General features: G+C 41.1%; 1 protein-coding gene across 5 annotated transcripts; it reads left to right on the top strand.

Annotated features, from left to right (window-relative positions):
- The first annotated feature begins 776 nt into the window (after nt 1-776).
- ELMOD2 (ELMO domain containing 2) lies at nt 777-17356 on the top strand. 5 transcript variants are annotated; one of them, XM_028521719.2, is made up of 10 exons: nt 795-908; nt 1226-1320; nt 2048-2197; nt 4168-4196; nt 5652-5749; nt 8024-8153; nt 9350-9483; nt 11563-11631; nt 12407-12523; nt 13868-13978. In XM_028521719.2, exons 3-10 carry the CDS (start codon nt 2056-2058, stop codon nt 13881-13883), a joined length of 735 nt encoding a protein of 244 aa, XP_028377520.1. In that variant the 5' UTR covers nt 795-908; nt 1226-1320; nt 2048-2055; the 3' UTR covers nt 13884-13978. The 5 variants fall into 5 exon arrangements, with proteins under 5 accessions (XP_035887727.1, XP_028377519.1, XP_028377520.1 ...); XM_036031832.1 differs by lacking the exon at nt 1226-1320 and adding an exon at nt 1709-1790 and having other exon boundaries at nt 796-908; nt 12390-12523; nt 13868-17356; XM_036031833.1 differs by having other exon boundaries at nt 806-908; nt 12390-12523; nt 13868-17356.
- The last annotated feature ends 490 nt before the right edge of the window (nt 17357-17846 follow it).

Raw genomic sequence — 17846 nt, forward strand, 5'->3', positions numbered from 1 at the left:
TATTTGCCTTTGTTTACTGTGCAGACTCCCTTTTGGGGCTCCGACTGGTATATAACAGGCAAACAACCAATACTTGCATTAATGTACTGTTTCAGATGGGACTTCTAAAAAAATCATACACCTAAGTTTATTTTTCAAGAAAAACAGCCACTTAAGGAATAAATGTTTGAGGAATTAACTGTTAGATGCTTGTAATTACAGAACTAAGTCCAAACTTCTTTCCTCAACATATATGGCTCTTACCTGCCACTGATCAGTCACGAGAAAGTTATTAAACGCAAATTCCGTTTCCTCGTCCATAAAGTGAGACTAGTAATCATTACAGTTGACCCTTGAACACCGCGGGGTTGGGGTCCAACACTGTAGAAAATCCGCGTATAATTTAAATCGGCCCAGCGTATTTGTGGATTCCCAACGGTGGGTGGAAAAATACACGGAATTAAGATTAAATGTGGGTGAAAACGCTACGATAGTTACCAAAAGTACACCTCTTTTTCTGCGTTTGAAGTGTAGAAGCAGGGCACCGGGTCAAGTTGCGCAAAAGTCTTCGAGCGAAGTCTACACAGATTGCTGGGAAGACTGATCTTCGGCGCTCGGGGCGTGCCTCCTAGTACCGTTGCTAGGGAACGCGTCTCCAGTCCCTAGAATCCGAGCACGCGCCAAAGCAACTCTGCTCGACCTTCCTGCTGCATTAGCAATTGGTGGAGCGTGGACCAATCGGAGGAGGCCGGAGGGGCGGGGCAGGCCGTGTCCAGGAGAAGGCTCTCCGGCGGCCTTGCTCCCCAACTTCCGGGTCACGGTGCTTGCGGGGAACTCTGTGCTAGTAGCGTCGTTTCCGTTGCCGGCTGTTTGCAGTTGGGGAAACCGAGGCAGACTCCAGCTCCCCCTAGCTCTTCCGCTCCTGTGAGGTGGCTGCTGTTTCTTTTCCTGTCGCCCCGTGCGGCTTCCCTGCGGGTGCGCTGAGAGCGCGCGGGGTGCGCGAGCCCCGCGGTGTCCCACGGCAGATCCGCTGGACGCCCGGGACGGTGGGGCTTTGTGCGAGCCGTTCCCTCCCACTCGCGGGCAGCGAGAGAGCTGGGCTCCTCCGGGCTCCGAAACGGGGACTGGGCGCAGCGACTCCCCGCTGTCCGGGGAGCTCAGGCGCAGCGAGGCTCGTGTTCCCTCCGCTTGGCAGTTCTTTTGTCAGGAGGAGCGTGAACTAGATGGGTTCTTTATCACGTTACAGTTTAGCCCATCGCTGTCGTGCACCGTTTCTGCGCTGATGTGCGGGGATTTCAAAACTGACAGTCTGGCAGACCTTCGTCTAGAGATGATATATAGGTGGGAATGTTTAAGGCAGGAAGAAGATGAACACTTTTGTTTGATTTTAAGTAATTATTCACTCGCATTGCCCCCATCGCTCTTCGTGTAGGAACTGAAGGTTTTTCTTACGACGTAAAGATTCACTTTTATTGAAGGTGTAGTTCATTGTCCTCAGGATTTCAGTCTTTCACCTGTTGAGTGGAAAAACAAGACTTAGCCAGGATGTGATCTACTCAGTGTTCAACCTGTGTACTTCAATTTGTAAGCCATATGTAGTGTTTTTATTTGCTGGCAACACCTTTCTATGGTATACATGTAACTGGAACCATTCATAAGAGATTAAGAAGAGCTATTCCTTATAATAACAATTCTGATACGTGGTATTTTTTATGTAATTGTTGTTTAGTTGGGTTCCCTTTGTCAACTTTGGGCCCCAATTCTCAAAGAGTGAAAAATTTTAAAAAGGGAACCAAGAGCTTAAATTTTAAGTAATTTTGAATTTTACAGTTAATTTGTAAAAAGTGAAAAATTGACCATTTGACCAGCCATAATTTAATCTAAATAGTATATATTACACCTATCATTGTTTTCTTAGATTCCTTAAACAATACTACAAATAGACACAGTGGAATAGTGGAATAGATATTAATGTAACTTGAGACTTGATGAATTGAATAAACTAATTCTTTTCCTTTTTAAAATCCAATTTAAGGTCATTAAACCTGTCATATATTTCCTTCTCCAGGAAAAAAAATGTTTATTTCTTTGTGGGACTTCTTCTATGGGCACTTTTTTCGGTTTTGGATGAAATGGCTCTTACGACAGATGACTGGAAAGTGTGAATTGCAGCGAATTTTTGATACCTATGTAGGTGCCCAGAGGACACACAGGATAGGTAATGTTATCTGAAAGAGAATAATTAAAAACTAATAAAATTTTAATTCTGAATGAATATTTTTTCCTCAATATTCACAGTGACATGCACTCCTTGTGTAACCTGATCAAGTCAGTTACACTCAGTTTCATAATCTGTGGAATCTAGCATTGAATCCCCAAAACTGTATGATTTTATTGAAAAAGAAAAACGGATTATTATTTAATTGCCCGTCTGTGGGAACAGTTATTTTCTCTGGCTCCTGAAATTTATCTGTTGTTCCTTAGGTTATAGTTGTGAAGTATATTTTAGAAGAAAATCTCTATAATTCTATAAGCCCTTTGAAATTTTCACCCAAGTGATGGGAAAGTGGGTGTCTGGATCTATTCGATAGATTCCTTTTTATACTCAGCATCTTTCATGAATCTTTTCATCTCTTGTGTAATTCATGAAAGGACAGCAATAGGTATCTAGTGATCCCTAGGGAAGATTACTAGACTCAGAGTCAGCACTGTCCAATACTCACTCATGAGCCAGTAGCCCATGTGGCTGTTGAGCACATGAAATGGGTTACTAGGAATCGCGATATGTGGAAGTATAAAGTATACACTGGGTTTTAACAGTTGATATGAACAAAGGATGTAAAACTATCTCATTAGTAATTGTTCGTGTTCATTATATATGGAATATTTTGGGTATGTTGCTTTAATATATTTTAGATGTAGTGGTTTAAAATAGTAAAAGTAATTGTATCTGTTTCGTTTAATGTGGCTATTAGAAAACTTTAAATTACGCTTGTAGTGTGCATTTTGGCTTGCATTATATTTCTGTTGAACAATACTGGTCTGTTTACCTTCTGAAATCCATCAGCTTGCAATTCGTAATTGAAAATACTGCCTTAAATTGGAATGCAAATGAGTGACAGACGTGGGGGAGGTCATTTTTCTTAGGCCAGGGGAAAGAAAACCAGGGATCAGCTGCAGTTCACGCTCACTGTGCTAAATGGGAAATCAGGCCTTCTTCTGCATCAAACAAGGGTGCTTCAACTAAGAAATCCACCCCGGAAGATCTGGGAAGTGGCTGTTGGTATCCAAGGCAACGTGAAAGGATGACAGACCAGGAGGGAGTAAGCCTCAGGGCAGCTGGATGATTGAAATTTAATTACTTCCCTAGTTTTCTCACAACTTTGTGCCCGACTTAAATTATTGCCTGCTCTTTGGATTTGCCCTTTTGACTGTTTTGAGAAGAACAAAGTACCTCTTGATAAGAAATCTTGGCAGTCTTGGTGTTTTATAGCATGGGCGGGGGAGGGGGGGACATATGTTAAGGCCTTCTTTTGTGGCAGAGACATTTTTTCAAATTTTTCAAGTTGCTGAGAAAAAGACTTGAAGTTAATGTGCCAGAAAAATTTTTTAAATAAACCAGTGAAAATGTCCTAGTCATTCTTGAAACAGAACGGAGAAGCTGCTTTGCTGTTTGTCTGGTTAGAGGTGGTTAGGCAAATAGTCGGAAGTCTTTTCATTTTTGCCCCCGTGTTGTACGATCCATTCAGTTGCTGGCTCCTGAAATGACACTCTTACTCCTTAAGGGTAACACGTGGGGAAAATGCAGTAGGGAGCACGCTCACTGGAGTCCTAAGATGAGACTCCATCTGGGGCAGGAGCTAATCCAACAGAGCCGTGTGCGAATCTGCAGGGGTCAGGAGGCACTCGGGGGTCTGCGCAGAAACAGATGACTCTGGGGAGACTGGGTGGGCTCCATCTCTTTGGCTGCGGTTCGTTAGGGTGGGTTGAGGATTCTGGAATCATATCTAGTGTTGCGTACTGAAAGGCTGAAATTGTTAAGTGTCCGATAAGTTATTCATGTAAAAATTATATCTTCTAGAACTTTGAAAGTAACTTATAATTGGCCAGATATTTATACTCTTTGTTTATGGAATAATTCACAAACAACATGTAATAACATTTTTGTTGTTTTGTTTTTAATTTCAGAAAATTCCTTGGTGTATTCCAAGAATAAGGTAGGATCATATCAAGGTGATAATTCCAGGAAACTTAACTGGAAAATACGTTTTGTTTAGAAGAATGCCTCAATTTTAGAATTAATGGTTAACATCCTCCCAGAAGAGTCTTTGCTGTAAAAAGAATTGAGTGGAATTTTCCCACTTTAGAAGTAATATTTTAGTTTTAAAGTATTTTCTCCGTGTGTGTGCTGTTATGGACAAAGAAGGTATTTGAATAATCTTTCCTGTTCTGAGGTTTTGCTTGTTTATTTTGCCTGATTCCTTGATAGTTTTGGGGGAAGCAGGGTCCTGGGGGAAAACCTTCTTTTATAGAGCACCCTGGGTCATGTAACTTTTGATCCAAAATACATCATACCTCATGTTATTTATTAGTCAGCTTTCGCTGGGTAACGAACTTACACAATCTCAGGAGCATATAACAATATCTTATTTATTTCTCGTTCGTGTGTCTGTTGGCCATCTAGAGACTCTTCCTTTAGCTGGTGCCAAGTTCAGGTCTGTAGTCACTGTGTCATTCCGGGACCCAGGTTGGAAAGGTAGTGGGCACCTGGGGAATGTTCTCACAGTGGACCATGGAAGCCCTAACCACACAGACATATTTTAAGTTTCCTGGTGTCATATCCGTTACCCTTCCATTGGCTAAAGTAACTGATGTGGCCAAGCCCTAGAAAAGATAGAGAAATGCACGGTGCCCACCGCAAGGCCATAGTAGGCAATGGATATATAGTTCAATTACAGGGGAGTGAAAAGTTGGGACCAATACTTTAGTCTGCTACCTGCTGTACTTCCCTGCAGTAGTGCACATTTTTTTTCTATGTATACATGTGGCGTGACAAAGGCAGAGCATGGGCCACCTGGACCATTGTTTGAAATGCCATCATAGATCACGGCCGGCATTAAACAGCCACCACTACCACCACAGGATGGAATAGAAAATAACTAGAAAACACTGGTCATAGTAAGGTTAAATGTTTCATGAAATGTTAATTTTAGTTGTCTGTCTGTATGGCATCCATGTAACATGCTAATGTGTTACCGGTGGTTTTCACTGGTGGTAAGATGACAAAATTATTTGTGTTTTTCTCTTTGTGCTCTTGTGCATTTACATTTCTTTTGATTCCTGCATTCAGATTTTTTGTACATACATTTTTATTATGTAATTTTTGAATTGTATAAAAAGTGCTTGCTTCATAAGCACACTATGGTAGTAGCTCATTTGCTAAGAGATCCTGTTGATTCTCAGTTAAGGAAGACTTCATCTGAAACATGTTGCTTCTCTTTCCATTAATTAAATAATTGCTTGAATTTCATTAGTAGTGAAAATTTAAAACAAATTTGGTTTCACTTTGCATTTTAATATCTGCTTGTAGAGTTGACTAAATACCTTAAAACTTACTGTCCTCTTTCAGCTATAAGGGATTTTTCTCAATCAGCTTTTTGCCACGTCAACAGGTTTTACAGGAAGCCACGTTTGCTGCTCAGAGCGAAGTGGACAAATGTGTAGACGACATAATGAAAGAGAAGAATATTAACACCGAGAAGGATGTCAGGTGCGCTGCTGTGGCGGTCCCCTCTGTGGCTGTGCGCCCACACCCTGCGGACTGTGGGGACGCCCCCCAGCCGGCCTGCACCGGGGCTGCAGGGGCTGTGGTCTGAGCCCACCCTTCCCCGTCAGCGTGTGAGGGGCTGAGGTCCAGACAGGGGAGCGGAGGGAGCGGAAGAAAGCCCGTGTTTGCGGGTCCCTAGCCCAGTACTGCTGCTAGTTGACCATCTGCCTGCTTTAGGGTAACTTACCATGACTTTCCCGGAGTTGAATAACTGTGGTTACTGTGTCCTTCTCATCCTTTAAAATGCAGACCCTCTGTCCTCCTGCAGGAGGGTCTCCCTGGCTCCTGCAGCCCGAGGTAGGGCCCCTGTCCTGTCCTGTCACAGAGCTCTCCCTCCACCGTAGCATAACCACTGTACTGTGATTGTCCATCTGCTCTTGTCCTTCCCCTCATATTGCCATGAGTTGCAAGTTCCGTAAGAGGAGGACTTGACTTGCTCCATTTTTGAGTTCTCAGGACCAGGAGGCTGACTTGTAAGTGTTTAGCAGTTTGTGCTTTTTCAGCATTTTCTGTGTAAACATAGAGGAAGGAGCAATGTATTTTGGCTGGAACAGGGAGGGGCACAGGAGAGAGCTGTGAGATAGTTCCACAGAAGAGGTGACATTTCAGCCGGGCCTTGCGGAGTGGGCAGGGAGGACACGCTGTGTGGAGGAGGAATGCCAGCACGGCCCCAGCGCTGTGGCCCTGGGAGTGACAGGGGCCTTTGTGGCTGGGGGCTCGGGTCCCTGCAGAGCAGGGCTCCGAGAGGTGAGTGCAGTGCTGGGCTGCACGTCACACCGAGGGACAGGTATTGTCCTCTGGGTTTCCGCCTTCCTTCCTGCCTGCCTTTCGCTCTCTTCTGAGAACGAATCATGAAAAGAAGAGAGAGCTGCAAAGTTTGCCCCGCTCTCTCTTTCTTTCTTTTCAAGCAAACAAGCTATATTATCAGAAAATGGAGGGTAAATAGGGGGGCGTGGGGAGGCCGGCAGAAGGAATAAAGACAGAACAGTTGGGAAATAGTCCTTCCGGCAGGAGAGGACAAAGCCATGAACACATCAGCACAAATGCATAGATGGTGATTGCTTCGAGGGACCTTGCAGAGGAGGACGGGATGAGGGTTTGGGGACCTGTCGATGTGCTGGTGGTACAGAGTGGGAAGTCAGCACTCAGATGGTTCTGGCTCGGAGAACTAATGATTGACTACTGGTGTCAGTAATAGGTTTAGCGACTTATTAAGGAAAAGCATGTTTCTTCAGGAAAGACAGACAGTTGTATTTAGGGAAAGAAACTGAGATAACCTGTCCTGGACCTGTTAGTTATATATACAAGGGGGGACCCAAAAAACCAGAATTTATTTATAAAAATTCATGTATTCTTATATGTTTAAACACCAGTCACCTTCAAAGTACTTACCATTTGATGCAATACACCTATCGAGACTTTCTTCCACTACTCACAACAGTTTCTGAGCTTGTCGATTTTGGTGCCTTTTATGCTTCTGCTGGTTTTTGTTTCACCTCTTCCACATCAGCAAAATGTTTCCCTTTGAGGACTTTTTTCACCCCTGGAAACAAAAAAAGTCACTTGAGGTGACATCAGGTGAATAGAAAGGGTGGGGCACGGGGGTCATGTTGTTTCAGGTCAAAAACTGCTGGACACTCAGCACAGTGTGGGCAGGTGCGCTCACCGATCACCCATCACAGAATGGGCAAACGTGTGGAAAGAGCCTTCAAACAATTTTCTCTGAAGCCAGTTGCAGCCTCTCACAACACCACCAGCTGGTCCGCTGGTACAGATGGGTTCCTAGAACACTCACCTGGTGGGGGAAGCCTGTGCTACAAGGTGCCCGCCCTCCAGAAGATAATTGTGTTTTTTTGGGCCCCCCCTTGTATATACATTCTTGGAAGATTAGGTCTGTTGGTGGTGACTGGCCATGAAGATTTAGGGGTGCATGAGGCTGCCCAAGGAAAGCATGAAAAGAAGGGAGAGCTGCAAAGCTTGCCCCTCCTACCATGTCTTGTTCTCTTTCTAGACCCTGATTTATCACGTCCTTCCTGATACTTGATACTCCTCTTACAAAAAGTTTTGTGTTTAAGGAGGCCTTTGCTGCTTACTGTATTAAACCGAAAGTTAAGAAATGGTTTCTAAATAGCCGTATAAACCACAAGCTGTGGAAGGTATTACTTTATTGTGATAAAGAATGACTTTTAAAAATAATAATAATTCTGTTATTTTCAGTTTTAAAATCTGCATGAAGGCATGCTTACTGCAGATATCTGGTTATAAGCAGCTCTATTTGGACGTAGAAGGTGTGAGGAAAAGACCATATGATTCTGATAACCCGCAACACGAAAAGCTGCTTCTCAAGGTATGGTTCGTTTTCTGTATTCGAAGTTCCTGAATGCTGGGAAAATGAGTCAGGCCTGAGCTACTGAGGTCTTGGTGCCAATTCTCGAGGCTTAAACAGCCATCCAGTTTCTTTGCCCCTTAGAAAATTGTATCATGTTGGTGAAAGATTTTTAGTTAACTCCTTTTATAATATTCTGATAAGTATCATTAAAATATATTCAAATACATTTTATTTTAAATGCTTTTAATTCTGGAATAGATTGTTAACATATAAAGGGAAATCTGCTAGTTATAAAAGAAGGGACCAGATAAAACCCAGTCTAAGTACTGGATTTGGCTTTAGGACCAGCAAAGTCTTGACCCTGCTTTAAAGCAGGATCACGAGTCTTCATGTTTTATTTTGGGTAGCGGGATACTCCTTTTGTGAGAAGTCCTTTATTCAACAGTGCCTGAAATGGTAGTGAAATGGGAAAATGCAAGTATTTTTGTTTCGCAAATTTCATAAACTTTCTCATTTACTTTTGTGAGCCTGTCTCGATTGATGTTTGGTGTCAAATTTAGAAAATGATTAAATTTTTAAACTTTATTTTGCATTGATTAGTTTGTTGCTATCTAATACTTGATAGCTGTCTTATTTTATGATAGCCATCTGATATTTGATCTCAGTCTTACGGCATATACTTAGTTAAAACTGAGTTATTTTTCTTCCTTTAAAACCATGAAAATTTGTAAAATCATCATCATATGGGTTGGAATGAACCCGTATTATTTCCTCATCCCCTCCCTAACCCAGACCTGTTCTCCTTCTTGTCATCGGGGACAAATCCCCCACTCTCAGAGCCACCTGAGCACACAGTAGCAGGGGCGAGGGCCGCACACCCAACACTGTCCTCCAGGAAGTAGTTTGCCAATTCTGGTGTTCTGGTGCATGACCTAGGAGGTGAGGACATCACATTGCTGTAGATGTCTGTGCATTTGTCATCTTTTCAAAATCTATTTTTTAGGTAAGTCTTTTAACTGGAATAAATAGGCTACATTTTTTATGGTAATTGAAAAGTTCTCTAGACATACCTTTTGTTGAACCTGTAAGTTGTCTACAAAAGTATTCAATTGAAAGCATTCAACTTACTAGTTATATCAGTTATGAGAAGGGAAAAAGCCCTGGAAACTTGAGAACGTCACTGTTATTGGTAAAATGGAAGCATGTTTGTACAGCTTTGGAGTCTTCTAATGCCCACAAAAAAGCTGAAGGCCAGGATCTCCAAGCAGTGGGCTGACATCGGTTTCCAGGGCGATGACCCCAAAACAGACTTCAGAGGCATGGGCATCCTTGGATTAATCAACCTCGTGTAAGTGAAAATAAACTTTATTTTCTTCTCTAAAATGAAATCACATGTCATCTCCCACCTAGTTGCACCCTGTCTGTGAACTGGAATAGCTGCAGTGCTGACCGTGTTTGCTGATGTGGTGGCAGCAACGTGAAGACACTGGGAATGTGCCCGTGTGTGTGTGTGTGTGTGTGTGTGTGTGTGTGTGTGTGGTTTCTGTGCTTACCAGTACCTTTCCTCTTCCTTTCTCTTCCTGACTTTCCTTCTGATAACTTGTGAAGGAATTATTTACACTTTTTTCTTACTTTTTTTTATGCTCTCGTCTCTTCTCTTGGTTCTCTGATTCCATTTTGGGAAATGTGACCAGACAAGATGACAGGGAAGTCCCTTCACACTGATTCTTTGCCATGTGTGGCAAGGGGTCTGAATCCCAGACTTTTCGCAGCCTGTATGGGCTCCCTCTGCTTTTCTTCTTCAGTACTTGTGCTTGAGCACATGTATGAAGTTGTAAAATATGTAGCTGAAATCACAGTTGATAGCCACAACTATTTTAGAAAGCAAAGGACATGCAAATGAAGAAATTGTAGTGTTTGAGGCTATCCTTGGATTGTGATTTATTGACTACAGAATACCTGGAATGGGAACCCTAACCATGAACAAGAGTTAGATAATTACTGTAAAAACATTAGTCCTGAAATTGACCTAAATTATGACCTCACTATGTTAATAGTGAGAAAAAATATCTAGGTCAATATGAATGAAGATATTTGGTAAGAAAATAGACACACAGAAGGTTTCAATATGTAATTTTTCCCAGTTCCAAAGTATTTAATTTTCTATAATATCTAAATTTTAGGAGTATTAAAGTTTCCTATAATTCTACCTCTTAGAAATAAGCAAAACACAGTATTATTTAAAAAATAATAACCACAGAAATGAGACACCTGTTTTCCACTTTGATAAACAGAAACTTCTGTTTGGAATTTAAGTAGAAAAAAGTGCACTTTGTTTTTGCTTGGAAAATTGTGAACTATTTTAAAATGTATTATTTTTGAAAGCACATGGATGTTTTGTCTGTACCCTTCCAAGGCCGCCTCTACTCTCAGTACTTGTAAGCTGCATAGACATGCAAAGCAGCCGCCTCAGTCGGGTGGCTACACACGTGGTATTTTCTGGGTTACCTTTTTCTGAGTAACCTTGCTTCTGACTGTTTTCCTCAGAAATCAGGTTTTCCAGTATTTTCCAACTTAGCTGAAAATTTAAATAATTTACTAGAATTTGGTTCAGAAGCCGGCACTCAGTCCACTAAGCCACACCAGCCAGGGCTTAAATAATTTAATAGAATTTGATTCATGACTATGGTAAGGGATTTGGACACACTTTTAAATGACTCACAGATAGATATTTTAATGCTGTGTAGAGCTAGTATCTACTAATTTGAAGAACTGCGAAGATTCACAGGTATGTTTTGATAATCATTTGATTGCCGGTGATGCACTAGAAATGATTAGGAGGTTGAAGAGAAGATTTGGTCCCTGCCTTGGAACTCAAAGAGATTGCAGGAGTTCAAGGCAACAGGATGTATGAGCCTACAAATACATAGCTTTATCCTCTATTTCTCCTGACGCTTCAGTATTGCGGCCAGAGTTTTAGTTACAGCCCTGATCACTGGGGGTGGTTTTTAGTGCAAAATGAAGGTGGGTGACTGTCTTCTGAGCGCACTGAACATGGCATTAAACAGAGCGGACCCCAGTTGCCCTGGAAGGAACGGGCCCAGGTGAAGGGAAGAGCGTCCTCCTAACAGGTGGGCATTGGCTGTTTTGTAGAAAATTTGGAGCAAACAAATAAAGAGAACTCTAGGTCTTTTTAAACGCAGGTAGATCACTTATTTGTTAAAATACCTTAAAGTCTTGCCAAGGGCCGGTGTCCTGTGCGGAAAAGGCTGATCGCTCAGAATGAAACTTCGATTGAGACGGGGGTCGATCGGGTGCTTGTGTCCTCGCGAGGACTCTCATTTGGTCGGTAACTCTTTAAATTGCTTCTGTAGCTTCGCTGTGAATGACTTATGTTGACATCATTCTTTTTCTTCATCATTTGAAGGTATTTCAGTGAGAATTATACCAGGGAGGCTCATCAGATTCTTTCCCGCTCCAATCATCCTAGTTTAGGGTAAGCCGGGTGCAGGGAAGAGACTACAGGCCCTTGGATTTAAGTTGGGGGGGGATCTGACTTTGAGAGTATGTCCAGGTATTTCTTAAATGGGATGATTTTAATTAATAAGAACTTTAAAGGATATTGTATGACACATTATTTTTAAGGCTCATAAAATAATAATCATAAGCCAGCTTTGTATATATTTTAATATTTTTACCACAAGATATTATTTTATTTATAAAATGGAGATAAGAACTTTATAAAGAATTTTTGAGTAGATTTGAAAATAGGAATAGGAATATGAAAAATAGTTTTGAGAGTTGTGACATAAAATGCAAATTGAGGTTATATTATTAGCTTTATCATATAATATTATTTTATGTTTATATTCCAATGACACTTATATTTGGAAAAATATAACAATATTACATCATAAAAATAAATACCCTGATGATGGAAGAGAAAATGTTAGATTACCCAGTGTATTTTAGAAATCAATGAGAATATGTGTGTTACTCTCCTTTTAGTATTTTAAAGGATTTTCATTTTAGATATTCATGGGACCAGAGCTTTGTTTTTGTCTTAAACAGCTTCTAAAGAACAATTTTTAAAAATCTACTCTGGCTTATTATTCTTAATATGTAGAGATATCATGAAGTCAATACTGTGTTAAAAATGGGTCAGGTAGCTTTTTGCTAATTCCTTGACTGATTTCAAGTTTATTTTATGCACCATTTGGCTAGCTGGTGTAACTAGTCATGTTTCTGACATAGGTATTCTTATGCAATAGTTGGAATCAACCTGACAGAGATGGCTTACAGCTTGCTGAAGAGCGAAGCGCTGAAATTCCATCTCTACAACTTTGTTCCCGGTGTGCCAACGATAGAGCACTTCCACCAGTTTTATTGTGAGTATTAAGAGGAGTTAAAACTAGGTATTTCTAGGAGAAGTTTTAAATCTTTAGGAAGATGGAACACCACTAGCAAGTATATGACTTATGGTTATCATTTGATTATTTTGGATCTTTGGAAAAATGGAAAATAATGGAAGATGGGCTCCCAAGAGTATTTTGCACTGTAGTTTTTATGATTTAATTGTTGATTTAAAAAATTCAGTGAGGCAATTTTTTCACATGTACGCAAATTTAGTATTCAGTTTCTCTGTAGGTATCCATTTTTCAATCTGTAAGATGAGTTTTTCGTGTTGAATCCTGGTCAATAAATGTTATTGAGTCAAGGACAGGCAACTTACAGATTATTTTGTAAAATTTATTTAAAAAAATTTTTCACCCCCGTCCCTTGTTTCAATTTCCGGTGGTCTTGTGTGTGGGTGAGCTACTTAGTCACTTTCCATAAAGCAGTCAGTCTATTTACATATTTACCACCATTTCATTAGCTTTTATTCTGATATTTGAACACTGAAGGTTTAATTGAATGAACCCATCTTCTGAAGTTATTGCTCAGAAGCAAAGAATTCAAATCCAGCTTAGCTGTACTAAATGCTGTACTTTTATGCTGTACTTTTCTTGATCATTTTGAGTCTTTAGAATGTCATTTGCTATCGGCAGGAGATCGGAAACTACTTAGGTAATAAATGGCCAGATCATAACTTACTCAACTCCGTGACCGACAGTGTCATCCAGGTCTCTGCCCATAATCTCCCCTGTCTTTACGTAACTCCAGGTTCGTCTGCTTCTTAAATTTCTCTAGCATTTGTCCACTGTTTCCCATCCCTGTTGTGACTGTATGATCTGGGGCCTTTGTCACTAAGTCAAGCTTATTTAGAGTTTATCTATTTTTTGGCCCTGGCTGGTTAGCTCAGTTGGTTAGAGTTTAATTTCTTTTTTTTTTTTAAAGAGAAGTTGCTTATAGTCCATTGAAAACAAAATGGAAATATCTCTGAGATTTAGAAATTAAGTAGAAAACAGCTTTCTCCTAAATTATCCTTGTCCAACATTTTCTTGTTATTTTCATTTTTGCATTTCAGGGGTCCCCCGTAATAACCTTGTTTCCTATTCCCAAGGTATCTTTTTGATAGTATTATGTCTCTTAAGTTTGAAGGGTTTTGTTGAAATTGCTGTTTACTTTGAACGTGCAAAAACATTTCTTATAATGTTCCTCAGGTTTCTAGTAGTTTAAGATAAATTATTATACCCTAATATGGAACTTAAAGGATGGTCATATACTTTTAAAATGAGATGGTTTGGATGTGATATCATTATTGAGCACTGTATTTTTTTTTTTAACTACAGGTTATCTTGTCTATGAATTTGACAAGTTTTGGTTTGAAGAAAAGCCAGAAAGCATTATGTATTTCAACATATATAGAGAGAAGTTTCATGAAAAGATTAAAGGACTCCTACTGGATTATAATGTGTCACTCACTTTAAAAATATGAATCATCCCTAGTATCTTCTATTTCTACCACATTTTGCACACACAGCAGAATTTATATGTTGTAATAGAAATTATCTGATCAATTACACTGCTTATATGTAATTTCCTACAAAAGTTTTTCAGAAATTCTATTTAAGGAAGCTACTGGACAATCAGTGTATGTTTACAGTTGTTTATACACTGTCCTCCAAAGGAACCTTTTCCTTCCAAAGACCCCTCTGTAGAGTCACGGGAGCTACAGTTCGGAACTTGGGACTTGGCCCATTGAGTGTAAAAGTACAAGTCAGGTACTGTATTTGTATTACATTGGTTGATTAAAATGTGTGAATATCAGTTTTCACTTTATGTGTAGCTATCAAGTTGGTATCTTTGCAAAGCTCTTAAAATTTTTTTGTTGAGTTTGGATATGCTAGTTCTTTATTTTCTTTCTCTTATTTGTAAGTTAATTGGCGGAGGGGAGCGGGGAGTGGTTCTTCATGGTTTTTGTTTGAATCTCACGCAGATGCCAGTGTGGCCTCGTCAGCAGCAGCGAGAGCACAGGTATATCAGAGGGGAGGAACACGCGTGGCCTCCATGGTGGTTTGTCTGATTACTTAGCATCACAGATCATGTTAGAACGACAGTGTTGGCGACTAGCTTTCTTGGTTTTTAAACACCATACTTTCAAGTATTACGATGTTCTTTTAAAGCTTAGAGACAGTTCCTCCTCGTCAGTCTTTGCTTTTTGTTAGTGGGGGAAGGGACCTGAGTCGGTGCTTGGCGTGAGGGCCTTTTATGGGGTCGGCCCTTCCTGCGTGTGCTTATGAAAAGAGAGGTGTTTGCTAGGGACACCTTGACTGTGTTCAAAGGACAGTTGCTGTTTCAATAAAGCTGTCTTTGAACTTAGACAGGAAGAAGACTTAAAGCATTTTTATAAACTTGGTTAAACACCATCGGTTTATTTTATTTACTGTTAACTCTCAGTCTCTGCTCTGACTCCATAGTGTATGTAGTTGATGTGTAGACTTTCTGGGTATTCTTCGAGTTAACAGTCTGTGGGATTCTCAAGTAGCCTGAGGAGGATGATTATGCATTCTGAATAGCTTTATTCTTCTACAATCTCAGGACGGCAGCAGGTGTGTTAAGGATTATACGGTGATGAGATTCTAAAGTGAACAGTTTCTCCTTTAGACATTAGTTCTCATAGCAAAACTCTAGTTTGAAGATAAGTTCACGTGATTTCTAAGTTTTCCTTGAATCCTACAGAAACCAGCCTGTCAAAGACATAATTTAATCTAAAACACAAAGACCTGAGACTTTAAAGTATTTGTTCATGTTTATTAACAAACCTCTCTTCAAACTTGCCAGAGAAGAGTGGTAAGAAAATGCTCCATTGTAACGTAACAGCTGTGGTGTTGTACAGCACATTAAAAGTGCATGCATTCGAGTCACAATTTTCTCAAGATGCAACTATTTTAAAAATTGGGTTCACTTTATTGCAGTCCTGGCAGTTTAGCTGCTCACTCCGTATTAGAGGAGTTTACAAATGTGGTTTCTTGTAGGGGACCGAACCTTGGGAGCGTTTCACTTTTCAGCACGTTTTTCAATGCTGCGTCGTCCCGCTGGAGGTCTGTGAGCTGTGGCAGCGCCCCGCTGAGGATCAGGTGCTGACCACTCAGTGGTTTGCTCTGGTCAGGGTGCTCCCGAGTACGGGAAAGCAGTTGTCTTTGAATTTTTGTGCTGAAACACCTGTATTTTAATTTTTCCATAGCTGAGTTCTTGAACTGATTTAAACCTTTGTCATTATGCCTAATACAAGAACAACTCAAGTATGGGAGGGGGGCTTTTTGAGTAATTAAGTTTTTTCCCTTTCTAGGGAAAAAAAAAACCTTAATAGTATTTTTTAAATGTTATTAGAAAATTTGCTCTAATATGTTCTTTAGTTCCACCCCTGTTTGTACAGTACAGGTAGTGTTCTGTTTTTGCTTGAAATAATCAGTAACCATTTCAGATAGTTCTATGGCAAACTGGCCTAAGCCACCGACAGATTCTAAGGTTTGAACCTGAAAGCCAAGCTCAATGTCACCAGTTGTAAATTAGAGTGTAACATGCGCCTTCTGGCTTTTATGTGATAGTGACATAGATGAAAAGAGAAATATAATTGTGTCTGCCTTCCTACTTTTCCTTGCCCTCCATGTTATGTTAGAATTTTATGTAGTCTTATAATCCATGTTGAGACCCTTTCCTGTTTCTATAATAATGAGTAAGTACCAAAGTAGTGATAGAACGTAAGTACCAGGAAAGTTACATTTGCTTTAGCATCAGAAAAGTGAGTCAGTGTTGGAATGAGACTTTGTGTGCGCCAGACTGAAGAGCATGTGCCAGTGACAAGGACAGTCTAATACACAATCAAACCGTTGTAGTTCACGTACTGTGTTCGAACAGTGCAGGGCAGGGGAGGTCAGAGGGTGTCAGTGAACTGAGACCAGCCTCCCTTTTGTGTATGAATCCGGTGACACAGACAGAAGAGTTGGTGTCCTACTGGCCCCACTCAGTCTAGGAAACAACCTTTTTCTTGAGAATGCCCACCCGGAATTTTTTCTCTTTTAAGAGCTACTTGGATTTGTATGTATTTTTATTGAGTCAAAACATACGGACTCTTCATTCTTATTCCAGTGTCCACAACGGTTTATGTACGTTTCTCTCCTTTGCGTTCAGCGAGGTAGAACTTGCGCAAAGCTTTGCTCATTACGTGAGTGTGAAAAGTGGAAAAGCTCGTGGCCAGGGAAGGAAGGGTCACGCGTGGTCACGGCCCCGAAGAGAAGAGGTTTGGCTTGGAGGGTGACACACTGCTTACTGTCCTTCTGGAACTAATGAGGGGGCCGGGCCGGCAGCTGTTTCCTCGGGACACATGGCCCCACCGCCTTCTCCGTGGACCAGTCCAGGGGGACTTGATTTCTGTTTTCCTGTTTATGAACCTCTCCACATCAGCGAATTTTTCATAAAAATTAATGGGCTTGTTAAAAATCAGAAAGGAAATGTCACGAGTGACCTTTTTCCTCTCTTTTTTCCTGTCTTCGGCTTTGGATAAGAAGAAATTCAAATGTAGTTAGTGCAGGTGAGACCCCAGTATTACACTACTATGTATAATAGGGCGATTCTATGTTTCTATTTAAGTATTCAACGAATATTTAAGCAGTAGCTGTCCCGGGGGGGGGGGGGCGGGGAGTGCTGGCTGGCAACTTAAAGAAACAGATTTTTGTCTACTTTGGATAAAGCAATTAATTTCCTATGTAAAAGCAATAGCTGAGATGTGATGTCATATTGTTCAGAATGCTGTGAGCAAATAAAAATCGTTGAAACTTCTATAAGCCTTGCTGTTCACACTTCTGTTCTCTTCCCACCCTCCCGTCCCTTTAATAAGTCATTTATGTTCATGAAACAATGCTTTTCTTTTTTTCAATTTTTTATCTTTATTGTATTTTCCCCCGTTACCATTTAGTCCCCTTATTACCACTGTTGTCCATGTCCATGAGTCCTTTTTCCGTTTTGCTCCACCCCTCCCCCTCCCCCCACCCCAGTTGGATGGTGCGGTTGGAGCCGTGGTCCTCCGCACACCCACTTCCCTGCATGGCGGGCTCTGGTGGGCTCACTCCCTTCCCAGAGAGGGGTCTCCTCACTCTCTCCCTCTCCTGCTCCTATCTGAAAGCTCCCCTGAGGCCGGTGCCCAGTGCTCTGCTGCTGGAGCTCGGGTCTCTGGGGACAGAGACATCCAACCCACCCTCTGCGGTGGCGGAACGGTCATCAGCTTGGGAAACAAATCATCACAGAGCTGGGTGAAACGTGACCCTTCGG

Source organism: Phyllostomus discolor, chromosome 8 (assembly GCF_004126475.2).
Source record: "Phyllostomus discolor isolate MPI-MPIP mPhyDis1 chromosome 8, mPhyDis1.pri.v3, whole genome shotgun sequence".
NCBI classification, from domain to species: Eukaryota; Metazoa; Chordata; class Mammalia; order Chiroptera; family Phyllostomidae; genus Phyllostomus; species Phyllostomus discolor.

Bases quoted from the DNA above. Each gene is read 5' to 3' on its own strand.
- ELMOD2 (XM_028521718.2), top strand. From the start codon at position 2,056: ATGTTTATTTCTTTGTGGGACTTCTTCTATGGGCACTTTTTTCGGTTT. The intron at 4,197-5,651 runs GTAGGATCATAT...CCACGTCAACAG, and splicing joins TGGTGTATTCCAAGAATAAG to GTTTTACAGGAAGCCACGTT. The intron at 12,524-13,867 runs GTGAGTATTAAG...TTTTAACTACAG, and splicing joins GCACTTCCACCAGTTTTATT to GTTATCTTGTCTATGAATTT.